Genomic DNA, 18,296 nt, shown 5'->3' on the forward strand with positions numbered 1-18,296 from the left:
GGTACATTAAGCCTTAATAATAATTTAGCCTAAACTGCCTATGGGATGGTGATCGCCATTGACCTGGTTAGTGGTACTCATGCTGGTCTCTCCATAGTCGTTATTTTGGACTGTCAATTTACAGAATGATTATACAGTAATATAATACTGAAATGTCAATATACATTTATCTATGGCAAGTCAATTAATTTTTTATCTATACTTGTAAGTTCAATAGATCCCTATATCACGATAATTAAAATTGAGATTGCTTACCTAGATAAATCATTTCATTTGTGCATATCCATATTAATGTGACCTTCTTTTGCAGTATAAACGCTGAAAAGAATTAATCACTTTTGATGGTGCCAAATCTCATATGCATCTAAATTACAATTGCCACAAACCTTGTGCTGTGAATAATAGGCTGGTCAAATTACCTAATGTGATGTGAAAGCCATCCCGGTCATGCTGTCAGCTGTCACAAGCTCCAGATGATAAGCACAGTGATAGTTTTATCAAGCTGATTTAATGCATATATCAAGCATGAACAAATAGATCAGCAATTAGAAATACAGCTTTATATGAACATTCAAATGACAGCTCTGATTATCTAATGTCACGTCATACAGATGATACAAATATAAATAAAGTATACAAGGAAATTTACCAGGACATACCAGTAAATATTTTAAAGAAAAACCCACTTGAAATAGTTTATCTACGTATGATACCACCCATGTTAGCTTGCCTTGTTTTAGCTTGTTCAGATTGCCTTAGCAGAATCTAGAGCAGCCAGTGCAATACAGAGGTTAATTGTCAAGTCATGGAAAACCACTACTTTGCAGATGTACAAACATCATGCATATAATAGTGATGATAAAAGTAAAATAGATACAATTGACTGCAAAATTGAATGATACTATACCAAAATTCTGAAAAGATGCCTTATTCTTACCCCATGATGGTACAGATGAGGTTGATGATATTTTAGGAATAGTAAATTCCCAGATGCAGATATCCCTCACCCCCCACTTCTTCCTTTAATTTCCCCCTAACCTCCTTTTTTTGTGTTTTTGTTTTTTTATTCATAACTTTTAGTATGTTGGATATCCTAATTTAAAGATATACTAGCACCTGAATATGTCTAAAACGTATAGGGAAACACTGTAGATTGTAGTACCTATGTACATAAACTGCTTTATTTTTATTATTTCACCCAGTATTCACAGACAGACATTGCTAGAGATAGTTTTGTCATACTAAAGGCATTATTTGTAAACAGCTGATAATGTTAAAATATAATTATGTCACAATGTAAACACAGTCTTAAAACTTATCTAGACTTGTAAGTTCAATAGATCCCTATATCATGATAATTAAAATTGACATTCCTTACCTAGATAAATCATATAATTTGTGCATATCTATATTAACATGACTTTTTTTGCAGTGAAAAAAGAATTAATCCTTTTTCATGGTGCCAAATCTGATTTGCATCTAAATTATCTATAAATAATAATGAATAGTCTGGTTGAAAAAAAAGACACAAGCCATCTAGTTCAACCAATAAAAGGGGGAAAAATATATACAAACCTATATACACAATCTTATACCCACAGTTGATCCAGAAGAGGACAAAAAATCCTAGAAAAGCATGATCAAATTTGCTCCAGCAGGGGAAGAAATTCCTTCCTGATCCCCCAAGAGGCAATCGGATATTCCCTGGTTTACTTTAGCTATAAATGTTAGTATCCAGTTATATTATGTACATATAGGAAAGAAGCCAGGCCTTTTTTAAAGCAATCTACTGAGCTGGATAGAACTAGCTCTTAAACTGTTACTAAACACACAACAGTAAAATCTGTTTGTATATGCAGCACAGCATGCTTGTTAAGCTCACTGGAATGTAAGGGGTTAATCCTCTGCATTGTATAAAAAGGCTGTTTTTATCCTGTATGCACAGATCCTTCCCTCCTGCACTGTCTATCTTGGGAAAGTCAGCTAACACAGGCAAAGTACCCAACCTGCACATGCTCAGTTGTGTCTTTTATGCAGAAGAGAATAATTACTTGTTGATCAGAGCTAGCCAGGTCACATGATATTGGCATCACACATGTGGGTGTGTATGTAGACTGAAGTGGAAATCTCCTCCTTCCTGAACTCTCAGCACTGGAGTAGCATCACTGACCGTGGTATACAGATCAGCCAAAAAGGCTTACATTGGCAATATTTTAATGTAAAAAGATTTATAAGCTGTGGGCATAGTGGGGGGGGGGGGGGGGTATGGGGGGTTGGGGCATGGCGGAGGAAAGATGAACTATTTTTATATTACTGGGTTTAGTAACACTTCAAGGGAGTCTATTCCACATTTTCACAGCTCTTACTGTGAAGAAACCTTTTAGGTATTTAGATATTTAATCTCTTTTCCTCCAGATGTAAAGAGTGCCCCCCCCCCCCCCCCTGTCCTCTGTGATGATAATAAAGTGAGTAACTCAACACCAAGTTCACTATATGGACCACTTATGTATTTATGCACGTTGATCATATCCCCCTAATCTCCACTAATGAAAAGAGAGAATAGATTCAGTTCCTTTAATCTTTCCTCATAGCTGAGCTCCTCCATGCCTCTTATCAGTTTGGTTGCCTTTCTTTGCATTTTCTCCAGTTCCCCAAAATCCTTTCACTCATGATCAAAGAACTCGGATTTAACCCAAATCATATCTTACAGATATTAAATCTCAAATATAGTAAATGGGTAACATGACTTTGATCCTTTTTTAAATATAAGCATCACATAAGCCTTACGCCAATTCAGTGATACTATTCCAGTCATTAAAGAGTTCCTAAAAATTAGAAACAATGGCTTTGAAATGACAGAGCTTAATTATTTTAGGATCCATTGGTGTATGTCATCTGATGCAGGTGCTTTATTCAGCTTTATGCTTTCTAAATATTTCTGGACCATGTCAATTTTGAGCCATAGTGGATTATTTGGTGCTGTGTCAATACCATCCCAATTTTGGACATGAGCCTCCCCATGCTCCTTTGTATACACAGAACTGAAGAAGGTAATTAATAAATTTGCCTTCTCTTTGTCCCCAGTCACCCACTCTAGATTATTTTGTAAAGGACCTACATCCTCAGACCTGACCTTTTTACTATTAATGTTCGTTTTTTTTGAGGCCTTGATTTGCTTTTTACATATTATATTATATTCTTTGTCACATTTAAATGATGATAGTGTTCCTTCATTTTTATATTTTTTAAAAGCTATTTTATAATTATTTATAGCTTTTTTGACTTAAAGCCAAGGTTTTATTTTTAGCCTTTTAAATTTTTTTGCCCATGAGAATATATTTTGCAGTGTGTTCACATACAGTCTTTTTGAAGAATTCCCATTTTTGTTCTGTGTTTATCAATTCCAATATTTCCTCACAGTCTAAGATTTGTAGAGCTTTCCCTATCCTTGGAAAATTTGCTCTTTTTTTGTTTTAACCAAATCTCTTATTTCCTTGGCTCCCTTTTCCAGAATAACACAGACGGGACACAGAAATTGGGGAACAGCGGATGTCATGGATTGAAATAAACTCGGACTGTATACAGCCAAATGCTCCATCAACATATAAGCCCAAGAGAATGCACATAAAGTTCTCCCAGCATACACTGTGCTTTTTTACATGATATATATGTTCATATATTTATTTTTGTATTATTGCTTATCTGTTTTTTCTTGTTTCTATATATGTACAGTTCTTCTTGATATTCGTGTCTCAGTTTGCCCATCCCTGAAGAAGCATTTCAGCGAAACACGTCGGGCTAATGTGCAACATCATTTTTTCAAGTCAACCTGTTTGTTTTGAACACCAATTTTGTGAATCACTGTGTACATTTGTTTATGTGCTTTTAACTTTGAATTTATTAAAAATTATAAAACTAAATATACAAATTCTTTATTTACAATCTTCTCTCATCATTTGCACCAATAAAGTCCCTTACTCTCTTTTATTCCCGTGTATTTTCTCTTTTGATGTTACATGACCCCTGAACACATAGCCAAATGTACCCAAATGTACCCTAACATGCTTTCCATTATGTTTTCGTGGCAGAAGAAGCTTTATATCCCATTTGGAGGCAATGTCCCAAGGAACAAAAATTACGGCTACAGATCTACAACATGATACAAACCATACTTCATAAAAACCTGTCTCACAATGCTTGGGAAGCACTCCTAGATTAATAGATAGATTAATAGATTAATTCCTAACCTCACCTCCAACGAGCATAAACTACTCTTCCTCACCACTCGTCAGACTATAGAAAAAGCATGGAGATAACCTGAGCCTAATTAAGGTAAAGCAATGGATTATGCGCACAATGGTCTATGAGAAATTCACTTCTATATTAAATGACTCACATTCCAAATTTTTGAATGTCTGATCCTTGTGGCTAGATCACACTCACCACCTTAATCTTTACTTTTTTCTCCTTTAACTTTTATGCACTTCTGAGTCATTTTGTGTGTGGGGGTTTCTCCTGGTTGGGTGCCTGTGCTTTCCCCTTTCCCATCCCTCCTGTTTCACCACACTCTTCACCCCTTTTTTCCCCTCTGTCTCCTCAATATCTTAATGCTCCATGCACACTGGAGCTCATAAACGGCTGTTTTTTGGAGTTTGGGCATTTTTTTTAAAAGCCCATAAACTCCACTCTATTTTATCCTATGTATCCATGCACACAGCTGTTTTCTGAACGCTATAAAATCGCGTTCATGAGCAGTACTGGAAATGCCAGACGCCAAAGGTGTTAAACGAGGGTTAATGCTGTAAAAAGAGCTTTAAGCCTCATTCGGCGTTTCTCAGCCTCTATTCAAAATCAATGGGTTCCCTATGGGAACCCATTGATTTGAATAGAAGTCGCAGCAGTGCTGAGGATGAAATGCCGAAATTAAGAAAAAATTGGCGTGGGGTTCCCCCCCCTCGGACGATACCAGACCCTTCGGTCTGGTATGGATTTTAAGGGGAGCCCTCTTCGCCAAAAAAATGGCGTGGAGTCCCCTCAAAAATCCAAACCAGACCCTTATCCGAGCATGCATGGCTGGAGTCAAAATACCTCTCAACATATGAAGTGATTGCCTATATTCGAGGTCCCCCTGGATAACTGGTTACTGGGAGAATCTGCACATAGTTGCAAAAGCTTGTATGATCCCCCAAATGTAAATTTGTGAGGATCCATTAACTCCGGTAAGCCTTCAATTCGCCTGGTGACGGGAACCTCACGAGACTAATGCATGAACCTTTTTGAAAGGAGGTGTAATATATTTCCTACACACTTGTGGACTATACAAAGACACCATACACAAAGGACTCTGTATTTTACTATTGGGACTTTGTTTTTTTCCCCTTTTTTTCTTCTTTTACTTTGTCTCTTGGACGTTTTTGGTAAAACTTTCTTTTTTTGAGTCACTTATATATGCAATTTATGTAAGAATCTATGTGTTATGAGCACTATTTTATAGTGGGATTTTTTCACTGTAATGATATAATTCTACACTTATAAGTAAGATTATGGATATTTGATATTTGAAGCTTTGAGAAGCGCTACACTTTTTTCATAACACAGCCCGGCCGGTCAAGAAAGGGAGTGGGGAAGAGCGAGCGCCCCCTCCTGAACCGTACCAGGCCACATGCCCTCAACATGGGGGTTAGGTGCTTCGGGGCAGGGGGGCTTTGCGCCCCCCACCCCAAAGCACCATGTTGATGTTGATGAGGACAAGGGCCTCTTCCCGACAACCCTGACCGTTGGTTGTTGGGGTCTGCGGGCGAGGGGCTCATCGGAATCTGGGAGCCCCTTTAATAAGGGGGCCCCAGATCCTGGCCCCCCCACCCTATGTGAATGAGTATGGGGTACATTGTACCCCTACCCATTCACTTTGAAAAGTGTCAAAAATAAAACACACTACACAGGTTTTTAAAGTAATTTATTGGGCAGCGCCGGGGGTCTCTTGCGACTTCGGGGGTCTCTTCCGGTGACCCCGTCCCCTTATGATGTCACCGTCCCATCATGGTGGTGACGTCATAAGGTCCGGGGTCACCGGATGACATCACCCGATGACCACGCCCCATGCCAATATAAGTTGTTGTGCACCGCATACCCGGCATTACAGAGAGAGCTTTGTGTCAACATCGGAAGAAGAGAAGAGGGAAGAAGGCGATGGAGAAGACCAGGCCACCGCTAGCAGAAGACAGCGGAGGAGCCTGGCAGAAGATACTGGAGAGTGCAGAGAAGAGGCCGGAGAGCGCAGAGAAGAAGGAAGAGACCCCCAAAGTCGCAAGAGACCCCCGGAGCTGCCTAATAAATTACTTTAAAAACCTGTGTAGTGTGTTTTATTTTTGACACGTTTCAAGGTGAATGGGTAGGGGTACAATGTACCCCTACTCATTCACATAGGGTGGGGGGTCGGGATCTGGGGGCCCCCTTATTAAAGGGGCTCCCAGATTCCGATGAGCCCCCCGCCCGCAGACCCCAACAACCAACCGCCAGGGTTGTCGGGAAGAGGCCCTTGTCCTCATCGACATGGCAACAAGGTGCTTTGGGGTGGGGACGCTCGCTCGTCCCCACCCCCTTTCCTGACCGGCCGGGCTACGTGCTCTGATAAGGGTCTGGTATGGATTTTTGGGGGGATCCCACACAGTTTTTTCGCCAAAGAGGGCTCCCCTTAAAATCCATACCAGACCGAAGGGTCTGGTATCATCCAAGAGGGGAACCCCCATGCCAATTTTTTCATCCTCAGCACACAAGTCGCACCGCAAGTCGGACCATGATGATCTGACTTCTGGTGAGAATTCTATTCAAATCAATGGGTTCCCATAGGGAACCATTGATTTTGAATAGAGGCAGAGAAACGCTGCTAAACCCTAGCGCTGCTGAACGTGCATTAACGGCAATGAGAAACTCTGATAAAATCACGTTTTTCAACCAGCGTTTTCTGCCAGCAATCTGGCATCCAGAAACTGCTTTTTTGAGCTCCAGTGTGCATCTTTTTCAACTTTATGTTCACCCTTGTACTTTTGCCCTCCTCACCTACTAGTTCCCTATCCCTCACTCACACTTCTTTATCATTCTACATTATGTATATCTTATAGATATTTGCAGCACCATGTTCCATTTAAGCTTTACCATCTAGGCCATACCCACTGTGGACCTATTAGCTAAACCCTCTTCACTTAGGCTCAAGCTTTCTAATGTTAATAAGCCTCTTAATGATAAATATCAATTTCATTATAGTCATTGCTATTGTAAATGCCTGTTATTATGTCCTATTTAGAACTTAATGCATTTATAGTTTTTTTGCGTGCTGCGCTATGTTGTATATTCTGTACCTCACTGGTTGTCATTCTTAAGTAAAATTAATAAAACTATTGTAAAAGAAATGTACATTTATTTGTTTGGGATGTTCCAGGAGAAAGATTTCTGCTTTATCATTACACTAACCTTCCACAACAGCCTGTGCAGGTGCAGCATTGTATGTTAATTTGAATGTGGCATTATGTGGCTATAATGTTAGTACAAGAGCAGTAGTATGGCTATGTACATATGCATCAGGGGCCTCCATATGTATCTCCTGCACTTGGGGAAGGTTGCAATGAACCTTGCCCAAAGAAAGGCTCATCAAAATCTTTCACAGTCAGAAGAACGATGCGAAGGGGCTTTTAAACCCCAGTGTAATGGAACAAAGAGAGTGATGGATGAGGCCTATTCATCACCAGGTGAAACTTGCCCCACTAAAAACCTGATAGCCCTACCTTTGGTAAACATTCTTTTAAGCTTGTTCAATGAAGCTTTGCTAATAAAACTTAGAATCTGATTGGTGCCTATGGAGAACTTCACCAGATTCTGTGTGCGCCAATTTTAGTAAATGCCTTCTTAGTCTTAAGCCTCATACACACAATCAGATTTTCCAATGGGAATTGTGTGATAACAGGTTGTTGGCTGAAAATCCTACTGTTTGTATGCTCCATCAGACAATTTTTGCCCAACTTTCTGTGGACAAATGTTGGATGGCAGGCTTTAAAAAAAAATTTCCACACACAAATGTCTGTTGTCGTATTTTTCGAGCGTATGTACACAAGTCCGTTGGACAAAAGTCCAAAGTACAAACACACATGCTTGGAAGCAAGGATGAGCTGGAATAGGCCGGTCTTGTAAACTAGCGTTCGTAATGGAGAATTAACATTCGTGACGCGTTAAATTATGAAATCTCAAAATACAGCGCACATTCGCTTCTTCTTTAGTGGGATAATAATGAAGCTGCTTTGCTGGTGATACTGATGGAATTATGGCAGACTGATTTTCAAAGGCTTTTTTTGTGATATCAAGAATAATATTATTATGCGCTTTTTTTTTTTTTGTGCAGGTAACCACAACACCATTATCCCATAGTTTTTAAGATTAACGATACAACTATGTTGGTGTCCCTTGTTAATTTTACATTGTATTTTTAAAAATGTAACTGCCTACTCCCAAACTGTCATGTGAAGTAAAACATATATTCTCCACAATTTTTTTTATTGTGCATTAAAAAAAGAAAACAAATAAAATTAGACATGCTATATGCCAATAGAACTTAACAAAAAAGTGCATTCTATGCATTCAAAAATATAGAAAATATAACTAATCAAATCATTATTATTCAACCAAAAAATAAAATAAAAGCCTCATGCAAGGGTCCTGCTTCTTAATATAGGGGGTCAACAATTCCAAGAGTTGGTGAAAGCAGGGGTCTGTCATCAGGAGATAATTGTCAGGTCACCTGAGACAAGGTGACAGATGCACTCCATAGGAGTCGAAAGTGCACCGCTAGGTAGTGGACCTTAGGACTGACTACTGCGGATTGTACCCAGGGAGATTCAGGATACAGGTCTACTGGATCATTAACACAGATCTCAGTAGGAGCAAGAGCATAGATTTCCCAGGGCGTGGAGTCTAAGAGCCAGCAGGTGTTCACCAGAGCCTCCAGAGGTGAGGATGGACTTGGCTGCAGTCTGGCTCCAGGTCGCGGCCCCTAGGGTCTCACAGCTCACACTCACAGTAGACTACAGGGGAAGGAAGCAGCAGGCTGGAACAACAAGAATAGTAAGGGGATAAGGCAGAGGTCAGGGAAACTAGCAGACAGGAACAACAGAGTAGACGCCAAAGGTTCAGGGGGTCACAGGCAGATAGGGATGGTCAGGGACATGCCAAAAGGTCAAGGTCACAAGCAGACAAGAATCGCTGAGAACACGCCAAGGTCAGTAACAGAGACAAACGAAGAGCACACGGCAAGCAGGAAACAGGAAGCCAAACACACAATGAATACACAATGGTTGATCTGCACTGTTAGCTTGCAGTGCACAGGTTAATATAGGGTTCCCTGATAGGGCCTGGGGTGGAGCCATGCTTAGAGGAGAGGTTATAAAGACCACCAGGTGGAAGTGGCTGGCCTCTTAGTCAGAACACATGAGGGGAGGTAAGCAACCAGAGGAAGATCACTGCATAACCATGACAATAATTCATAAAATCATCCGGATTATTCTCCTGGAGCTCCAACAGCAAAGGCATATAACATAATTGGTCACGATTAATAAAGCAACCAATTTTTGGTCCAAGAAATCCTCCTCCTCCTGTTCCTGGACTGGACTTGGGTCAAAGCAATAACTTCAAGGCCAATAATAAATAACACATTATCTTCTTCAGTTCGTTTCTGAAAGGCCTGACGAAACGCCGTTCAGAAACGAACTGAAAAGTGCGAAATGAAAGGTACGAAATGAAAAGCGCAAATCAACACTCACCAAACTTCTACTAACACGAAATTAGGAGAAGGAGCACAAGGGTGGCACCTGGCAATTAAACTTCCTCTTTTTTGGCTCATAGTACGTCTAGTACACCACTACGTTTGTGTTTGTTGGCTGACAATTGTGTACCATTTGTATGCAAGACAAAGTCCAGGCACATGCCTTCGGATAAGAGTCAGAGGTTATGTCTGTGGAAAATACGATCATGTGTATGAGGCTTTAGAAATAATATATCCGGGTAGGAAGTCCATGAGGTATATAGCTTAAGAACCCCACCCCCCCCCCCCCTCAAAAAAAACCTCCAAAACAATATGGACTATAACAGTTCTGTATACTTAAATTCAGCAATAATCACATTTAACAAAATTGATAGATTTTTTATTAGACATATGACAATAATTGTTAAAAATACCTCCAATACATATCTGTATCATGAGTAATTACTGTCACCAGTGACCAAAATACAATGTCCACCAATCGTGTGTGCAATCATCATCAAAATCACAGAGGCTTTAGAAATAATACCATGTTTTTAAAAACAGATATTTTCGTATGTCTAAATGTCAAATGCAATTAATGGTTTCTTTTTGATTTGAATATATAGGGATGCTAGAATCCAGAATGTTTTTTTTTTTTTTGGATGAGTTAGTTTCAAACGTAAAGCATTCATCATACTAGAATGTATGTTTAAGAACCAGAAAGCCTAAAATTATTTGCACATACAGCATTCATGGAATTACCAAAAGAAAACTTTCTCTTGATGATTAATCAGAGTCAATAAATGCAGATAAAATGTGAAAATTATTTGTATAATTCCAAAAAACTCAATCTTACACCATTTGCTTTTGAAATATGGCTCTCTGGAGAAAGACAAATTGCAGGAATAGTGTCTGCCCCTGCTGGCTTGATTTAAAATATCTCTTTTTTTTTCTATCAATGATGTTGTAGACTCATATACAAAGGATCTGACAGACTAAAGCTGCATCTCTCTCTTTTAGCTGTTCTAGGTAGAAAGAAGATTTATAGAAAAGCCCTTACCAAGGCTGATATGTTTCATTTGCTCTCAATGGCTAGACGGGCAGAACCAGATGAAGAAAGACTCATACTTGCACTGTATAATTTATCTGTGTGAAGGCTATGAAAACTACTTATACAGCCACTATATATCTTCAAAACTTGTACTAGAACTTAACCTAAGCAAGGAGGGTGAAAAGTAGGAAAAATATAGAAAAGAGAAAGGGATGGGTCAAGAAATTAGCACAGAGGAGGTATAAAGAAAATCAGATTTTAAGAAAAGTAATAATTATGAATTGAATGATAACTCAGACATGATCTTTGGAAATTGGTGCAGGGATAACTAGAATCAGATACTCAATTAAGTACAGTATAGATATTTAATTAACCTGTATCAGACAAAGGATTATTGGATCTATAGACTATTGACCTATTATTGCCCCCATCTAAAATCCATGTATAAGCTTCAAGAAGATTAAACTACAAAAAACAAAAAACGAAAATTAAGGCAAATGAGGGAAAAGTAGGCAGTCAGGGCTGAGCTTTCTAATGAAGCAAAGAATGTGATAGATTGCTCTAGGCAGATACTCAATTTTTGCTTTAATTTATATAACTCAGCCCTGTAGTGTTTATCTCACTCCTGAATAACTGATTATAGAATATCTGTCATTTTAATGGTATCTGCATCTTATGATGGCTTTCCTCTAGCCTTGTACTAATTCTCTTGCAACTTGCGCTAAATATATAATTTTCCTTCTTACTTCCCTCTGTGCAGTTGTATTTTTATATTCTGAACAACACTAGATCAATCTGATTGCCCTGAGATATAACATGTAGTTGTTCTACACCATATAAAGTACAATAGATTTCAGTAAAGAGAACTGCCATAGCTGGTTCATAACCTGTGACAGCAGAGCTAGCGTACTATCCCATATCACATTTATATAGTGTTTGGAGATTTTAGATTGATGATGTCTTTTTCATTAGCTTCTGTATGATTATCTCTTATATATGATTATATCTTTTTTTTTTTTTTTTATATTGGTATTGATTTATTTTTAACTGTTTGGTAAATATTCTATGCATGTGAAATACCATCCAGTCTCAGTAAATCCACATTTAGTGCAGCCCGAGCTTAAGATTTCTTATTTATTTTTTTACCAGGTGGATTGTAAATCTCTTGATTAAAGCAGGCCAGACCACCATACACAGTGTGATTTTCTTTTCTGCAACCACAGGTTCCCCCATCAACACAGACAGTGCTGACAGGGGGGTCAGCAATTGTTTTCTCCTGGCAGGGGAGGCCATCCCTGCCAGGAGAAGACAGTGGTTACAGCTGCTAGCGATAATTGTAAGAGAATCCGGCAGGCTGGTTGTACCCAAGTTGATCGATCAACCAACTTGGTACATTCAGTCTGCCCATTAATTGTTAGAATCTTGTCCCGCTCAGTAGGAATGTATGGCCTGCCTTAGTAAAGTATAAAACAGCAAACCGTTTGCTGTCTCAACTTATACTGATATATACTGCACAATTGTTTTTTTGTCATTTACCAGTAAACTAAAGATCTATCTGATTATTAATTTTGCTAAATCCATTCAAGCCTACTTAAAGTTCACTGAGCCCTAATGAAAAGGGAGTTTTGTGAGACCCTAAAATGTGTTGGCTGTTTAATCTAATCATATAATGAGCAATTGAAGTAATTTGGACTCTTTCACCATTTAATTTGCCCTTTAATCCTTTGTGTGTTGTATATTTTGACTTTTCTGGGTTCCACCCCAGGGGAACCTTGTTTCACATGAGCATTCTCTAGAAATGTTGGCTCATTGAATACATTTGTTTTCTCCACTCTTTCAAATAAGTAAGTCCCATCACCTTTTGATGATGTACTTTGGACAGGCTTCCCTTCCCTGTCTGTTACCATTTAGAGGATGGAATAAGTTTCCCCTATGCCCTCATCATTTACTGACTAGATCCAATAGGGATCCTGTGAAATTCTACTCTGTGCAGTGGTTTTGCACAGAGCAACCTGGGTCCTCCTCTTCTTGGGTCTCTCACCAACGCTCCTTGCCCCTCCCTCCTTTTGAGTGCCACCACAGCAAGCAGCTTGCTATGGGGGCACCCGAGCCGAGCCACAGGTCTGTGTGTTCGTTCTCATCCCCTCTCTCTCTCCTCATTGGCTAACTGACTTTGATTGACAGCAGAGGGAGCCAATGACGCTGCTGCTGTGTCCCAGTCAATCAGGAGGGACATTCCCAGATGGCCCAGGCACTTGTGCACGTAGCTGGACCGAGATAGGGGTGAGAGGGGCTGCTGCACACTGAAAGTTTTTTTTTATCTTAATGCATAGACTGTATTAAGATAAAAAAAACCTTCTGCCTTTACAATTCATTTAACCACTTCCCGACCAGCGCACGACGATGTACGTCGACAGAATGGCACGGGCAGGCATATTGGCGTACAGGTACGTCCAATATTCAATGCCGCCCTGCCATCGGGAGCGCGGCGGCGCGCTGGTCGGGACCCCCGTGAGTCCGGTCGCGGGACCCGCGGACTCGATCGCCGCAGGCATCCCCGCGATCGTCTCACGGAGCAGCCGAATGGAGGAAATGCTGTGTAAACAACATTTCTCCATTCTGCCTAGCAACTAGTGACGCTGATCTCTGCTCCATGTGATTGGAGCAGAGATCAGTGTTCACTAAATGAAAGCCCAACCCCCCCACAGTTAGTAACACACCCCTAGGAACACTTAACCCCTACACTGCCACCCACTGGTTAACCCTTTCACTGCCAGTGTCATTTACACAGGAATCACTGCATTTATATAGCAGTGATTACTGTATAAATGACAATGGTCCCAAAAATGTGTCAAAAATGTCCGATGGGTCCCCCACAATGTCGCAGTCACAATAAAAATCGCTGATCGCCGCCATTACTAGTAAAAAAAAAAAAAATTATTAATAAAAATGCTATAAAACTATCCCTATTTTGTAAACGCTATAACTTTTGCGCAAACCAAAAATATGTAGAAGAATACGTATCGGCCTAAACTGAGGGAAAAAAATGTTTTTTTATATATTTTTGGGGGATATTTATTATAACAAAAAGTAAAAAATAATGTGTTTTTTTCAAAATTGTCGCTCTATTTTTGTTTATAGCACAAAAAATTAAAACCGCAGGGGTGATCAAATACCACCAAAAGAAAGCTCTATTTGTGGGAAAAAAAGGACGTAAATTTTGTTTGGGAGCCACGTTGCACGACCGCGCAATTGTCAGTTAAAGCGACGCAGTGCCGAATCGCAAAAAGTGGTCTGGTCTTTGACCAGCAAAATGGTCCGGTCTGCAAGTGGTTAAAGGAGCATGCCAGTTTGTTATTAGGAAAATGAAATCACAAATGGGAGATGATTTAACCCTAAATCTCCTATGCTCCTTGTTAGACAATAAAAACAGGAGCCCTATTGGGTCTGGTTTTTGAGATTTGGGCAAAGAAACTCTACTATTCTGTAAATAGTGCTAGAAGATGCATTACCATGGAGGTTTAAGGATCCTCCCAGGTAGATTTCAATAAGATTCACGTTAGGCTAAATAAATTAGCTCATCACTGCATTTATTTGTTATTTATGTTTATAACTGAACTGGTCTAGTAGGCATAGAGGCATTAGCAGGGATGTTGTGTATCTGAGCTGGGGATGGAAAGAAGTGCCACTTGCAGGAAGAGTACTAAGTTGGACATGAACATTTCTGGGTACAAGGTGCTGCTGAGCAAAGGATGGGGGACAATTTTAGGGATGCTGTAAGGCTGAATGGGAAAATGTAGACAAGAACAACATTGTAGAAACTAACAAAACAGAGTATAAGTGATTTTACCATTTAGTGAGGGGTGCCTTTTCACTATCATCAGAACAAATTTCTGTTTAAACAGACATTTTATAACACATGCTGTATAGCTACAATATATAACATGTTACAGAAACTTGTGCAATACGTTCAATATAGAGCAATGTAAGGAATGGAATTCTATTTACTAGAACTGAAGATATTACATTAAAAAGGTGTCATGAACTCTACCTGTTGTATAATAGTATGTCAGGAACCCATATCTGATCAGATGGAAAACGAAGAGTTTGGACTCCAGGATATTCAGATTGGTCCCACGTTAGGTAGACATCATTCCAGTACTGGTAAAAAAAAACAAACAAAAAAAAAACAGTTTTTTGAGCATAAAATATCATTAAAGTTTTAAGGCAGTACAAAGACCAATGAAACTATGCAAAATGCATTAATTCTCTGCAGCAAATTATGCTCAAAGTACCATGGATTACTCTACACTATTTTTGTGGTTAAAATTGATACCGGTAATTACTTTTAGAAGGTCAAAAGGTGTCTTTATATGCCTATTGATAGGCCACAATAAAAATGCAGAAAATCAGTTGAACCTTTACTATAAACTCCAGATGAATTAAAGTGTCCAAAGGAAGAATATTTTGTGTTGCCTTTAGCAGTGAATCATATTCATGTTTCTAGGACAGGTTAAAAAATGATAAGGAGAAAGTGATTTATTACTGCAAGCAACATGAATGAAACATCCTTCCAACAATGTATTTATTAATGTGGTTGTATAGTCTATTTTTTTACTTTTACCTACAGATAAGCCTATAATAAGGCTTACCAGTAGGTAAAAAAAATATCTTCTAAACCTGTACAGATTAGGAGATATTCCCCTTGCAATGAGCCACTGACTGCAGTGGCGCATGAGCACAGGGGATTCTCGGCTGAAAGCCCGGCAGACGGCAGACCTTGCTGGAAAGAAGTCTCCTGCGCTCATACTAGCTCATTATGCCTTTTGGAGGATCCAGAACTTAGAGGACGAAGGGACAGAGACTAGGCCTGAATATTTATGGAGTCTCCACCAATCCCTGGGTGAGTTTGGCCCAGAAGGTGGGGAGATCGGCCATAAATATTCTGGAGATTGGCAGCAGAGGGAGCAGAGTCCCGGGTCCAGTTACCTGGAGGGGACCCCTGTCCTGGGGGGTCTGCCTCTGGGCAGAAGTCAGAGCAAGAGCACCAGAGAGAGAGAGCAATAAGAAGCAGTTAAAGCCTGACACCCTTTCGGAGTTAGCTAGGCGTAGCTGAAGACATCCTGAAATGCAAGTTTGAGACCTATTCAGCAGGAGGTTCTTGCAGCAGTCACTTAAGCTTCAGGCTTTACCAAAGGGGTGGCGTGAATAACTTCAACCACTATACTCCAGAGCCTGATAGAAAAGGAGCAGCAAGATTAGTGCCAATTAAAGCCTGTAAAGCCACCCTACACGTCTTGCTTGGAGGATTTAAGAAGCAGCCCTATGCATTAGCATCTGCATTCATTGTTTTGAACCCTTTTTGCTACCAGTTGAGCTGATTTGTCAACCCTACAGGAGGACAACAGAATGATTTTTAGCAGCCAGAGACAGTATCAAGTGCTCAGTTTGCATTCAAGTTACAGTTCTGGTAATCCTATGCCTTCTATTACCTATCCAAGTTTATCCCCCAATAAACCGAAAACTAAACACTTGCTCTTGAAGTCTGTGTGAGTGCTGAAAAAATCTTGTTGCCTTCTTGTTGCTGTGTGAGTGAGGGAAGACCTAAAAATCCAGCGGCCCGTTATGTGGGTTAGCACTACACTAGAATTGAAGGTAAAGTATAACAAGGAGGCAACTAGCATTTTTAGGAGAACAGCAGATGTGACACATAATAGCTCGCTAATGAAAATGTTTAAATAAAAATATAGAGATGTGATTAGGTGCAGAGTGTTTTTTTTTAACCTGCAAAATTAGCTCATACTGGAGGGAGCACACTTTTAGCAGCAAAAACCTCATGTGAGTATGGTATTGAATACAGTTATTGGTTAGCTTGTTAGTTCTTCAGACATAGAAACCATAGCCCTTTGCTGTTATTAATTAAAACCACAAACCACAAGAATGCATAGGTTCCATCTAACGTCTTTGTCCCCTGTTAGAGCATGCAGGTGCTAAAGGAAAAGTGGTTAGAGTTCTTAAATAGGAAGTAAACCCTCTCTACAAAAAAAAAAACACTCTGCAGGACAAAGGCATAATGAGCTAGTATGCATAGCATACTAGCTCATTATGAATTACTTACCTGAGATCGAAGCCCCCGAAGCGACCTTTCGTTCACCTCCTCCGTCGCATCGATCACGTCACTCCGGCGCATGCACGTGGGAGCTGTCAGTGGCGGCATGATTGCCTGCACTAACGGCATGCTCAGTGCACCTGCTCCGTTGTCTACGGCGCGCATGCACTGTAGACATCGGTGCCTGTTTTTAGGAAAATATCTCCTTAACCATGACTAGGTCCGATGGAAATAGTCCGTTGGACATTCCGATTGTGTGTGGGCTAATCCGATTGTTTTTCATTTAAAAAATCCGACGGACCTATAAATAGAACATGTTTCAAATCTGTTCGACAGACTCAATTCCTATCGGGAAAACTGTTCGCCCGTATGTTGGCCCGACGGACCAAATACGGCGCAAGGGAAGCTATTGGCTACTGGTTATTGAACTTCCTTTTTTAGTCCCGTCTTACGTCTTCTCATTCAAAACAATTCCGTTCATTCGGAATCTGTCAGAACTCCGCTGAAAGTCTTTCGGACCTAGTCTGCCAGAAAGTCTGGTCGTGTGTACGCGGCATAAGCCTTAATCTAGGCTTACCTGTAGGTTAAAGTGGTCTGTAAGGCTTTACAATCACTTTATGTGGTGCAGCCTAATGTCTTCTCTCACATAAGCAACTCAGTTTTGAACTAAAACAAATTACATTATTTAATTGGTATTTTATGTAAAGAGCTTGAATGGAATGGTCATTATTGAAATTTGTGCTGCAATGCTGTCATTTATTAGTGTAATAAAACTCTGCTCTGAAGACATAAATGACAATAAAAATCTGTACTTACTATCTGAAGCCATGCATTTGTAATCAAGACTTGATTCTTTTCATCCTAGGAGAATAAAATACATTTGGCGAATTAGACAATGTTTTAAAACTGCTGTTTTGTATTTATTTTTCAAGCACCGATGTTCACACTCTAGTACAGAAGTTCTTAAAGGAAATCTGTGATGAAAAAAAAACATAGATGCTTTCAAGATGACCCTCTTACTTCAGTTTTAAGGGGTTGATTTACTGAAGGCAAATAGACTGTTTATGTAGCAAACATAAGAACACTTTCTTGATCTTTAGGTGTGCTCCAGGTCAGTGACTTGGAAAGTACTAAATACAGTGGGGTTTATTTACTAAAGGCAAATAGGCTGTTCACTTAGCAAGGGAAGTTGTGCTTTGCAATGGAACTTTTCCAAAGAGCTTAGAAGATATGGTGAAGTTACACTTTGCATCGAATACCCCCATCATGTGTAAGAAAAATAAAGAAAAGTATTTTTGCTTGCACAGGATTGGATTAGGGAATCCACAGAGCTTCATCTCATTCACTGA

The 18,296-nt window shown here is 39.7% G+C and overlaps 1 protein-coding gene across 2 annotated transcripts in view; it reads right to left on the reverse strand.

Moving 5' to 3' along the window:
* Nucleotides 1-18,296, reverse strand: part of LOC143974564 (neuronal acetylcholine receptor subunit alpha-7-like) — a 290,385-nt gene that overhangs the window by 133,384 nt on the left and 138,705 nt on the right. The window contains exons 3-4 of one of the 2 annotated variants that reach the window (XM_077476094.1): nt 17,764-17,808; nt 14,890-14,999 (exon numbers count right to left, since the gene is read on the reverse strand). In XM_077476094.1, coding sequence (XP_077332220.1) covers nt 14,890-14,999; nt 17,764-17,808 — 155 coding nt within the window. Of the gene's footprint in view, nt 1-14,889; nt 15,000-17,763; nt 17,809-18,296 lie in introns of those variants that run through there. The other variant, XM_077476095.1, reaches the window with a different exon arrangement.

Source organism: Lithobates pipiens, unplaced genomic scaffold, assembly GCF_037356315.1.
Source record: "Lithobates pipiens isolate NorthernLeopardFrog02 unplaced genomic scaffold, aLitPip1_a1.2 Scaffold_13, whole genome shotgun sequence".
In the NCBI taxonomy this organism is placed as follows: domain Eukaryota; kingdom Metazoa; phylum Chordata; class Amphibia; order Anura; family Ranidae; genus Lithobates; species Lithobates pipiens.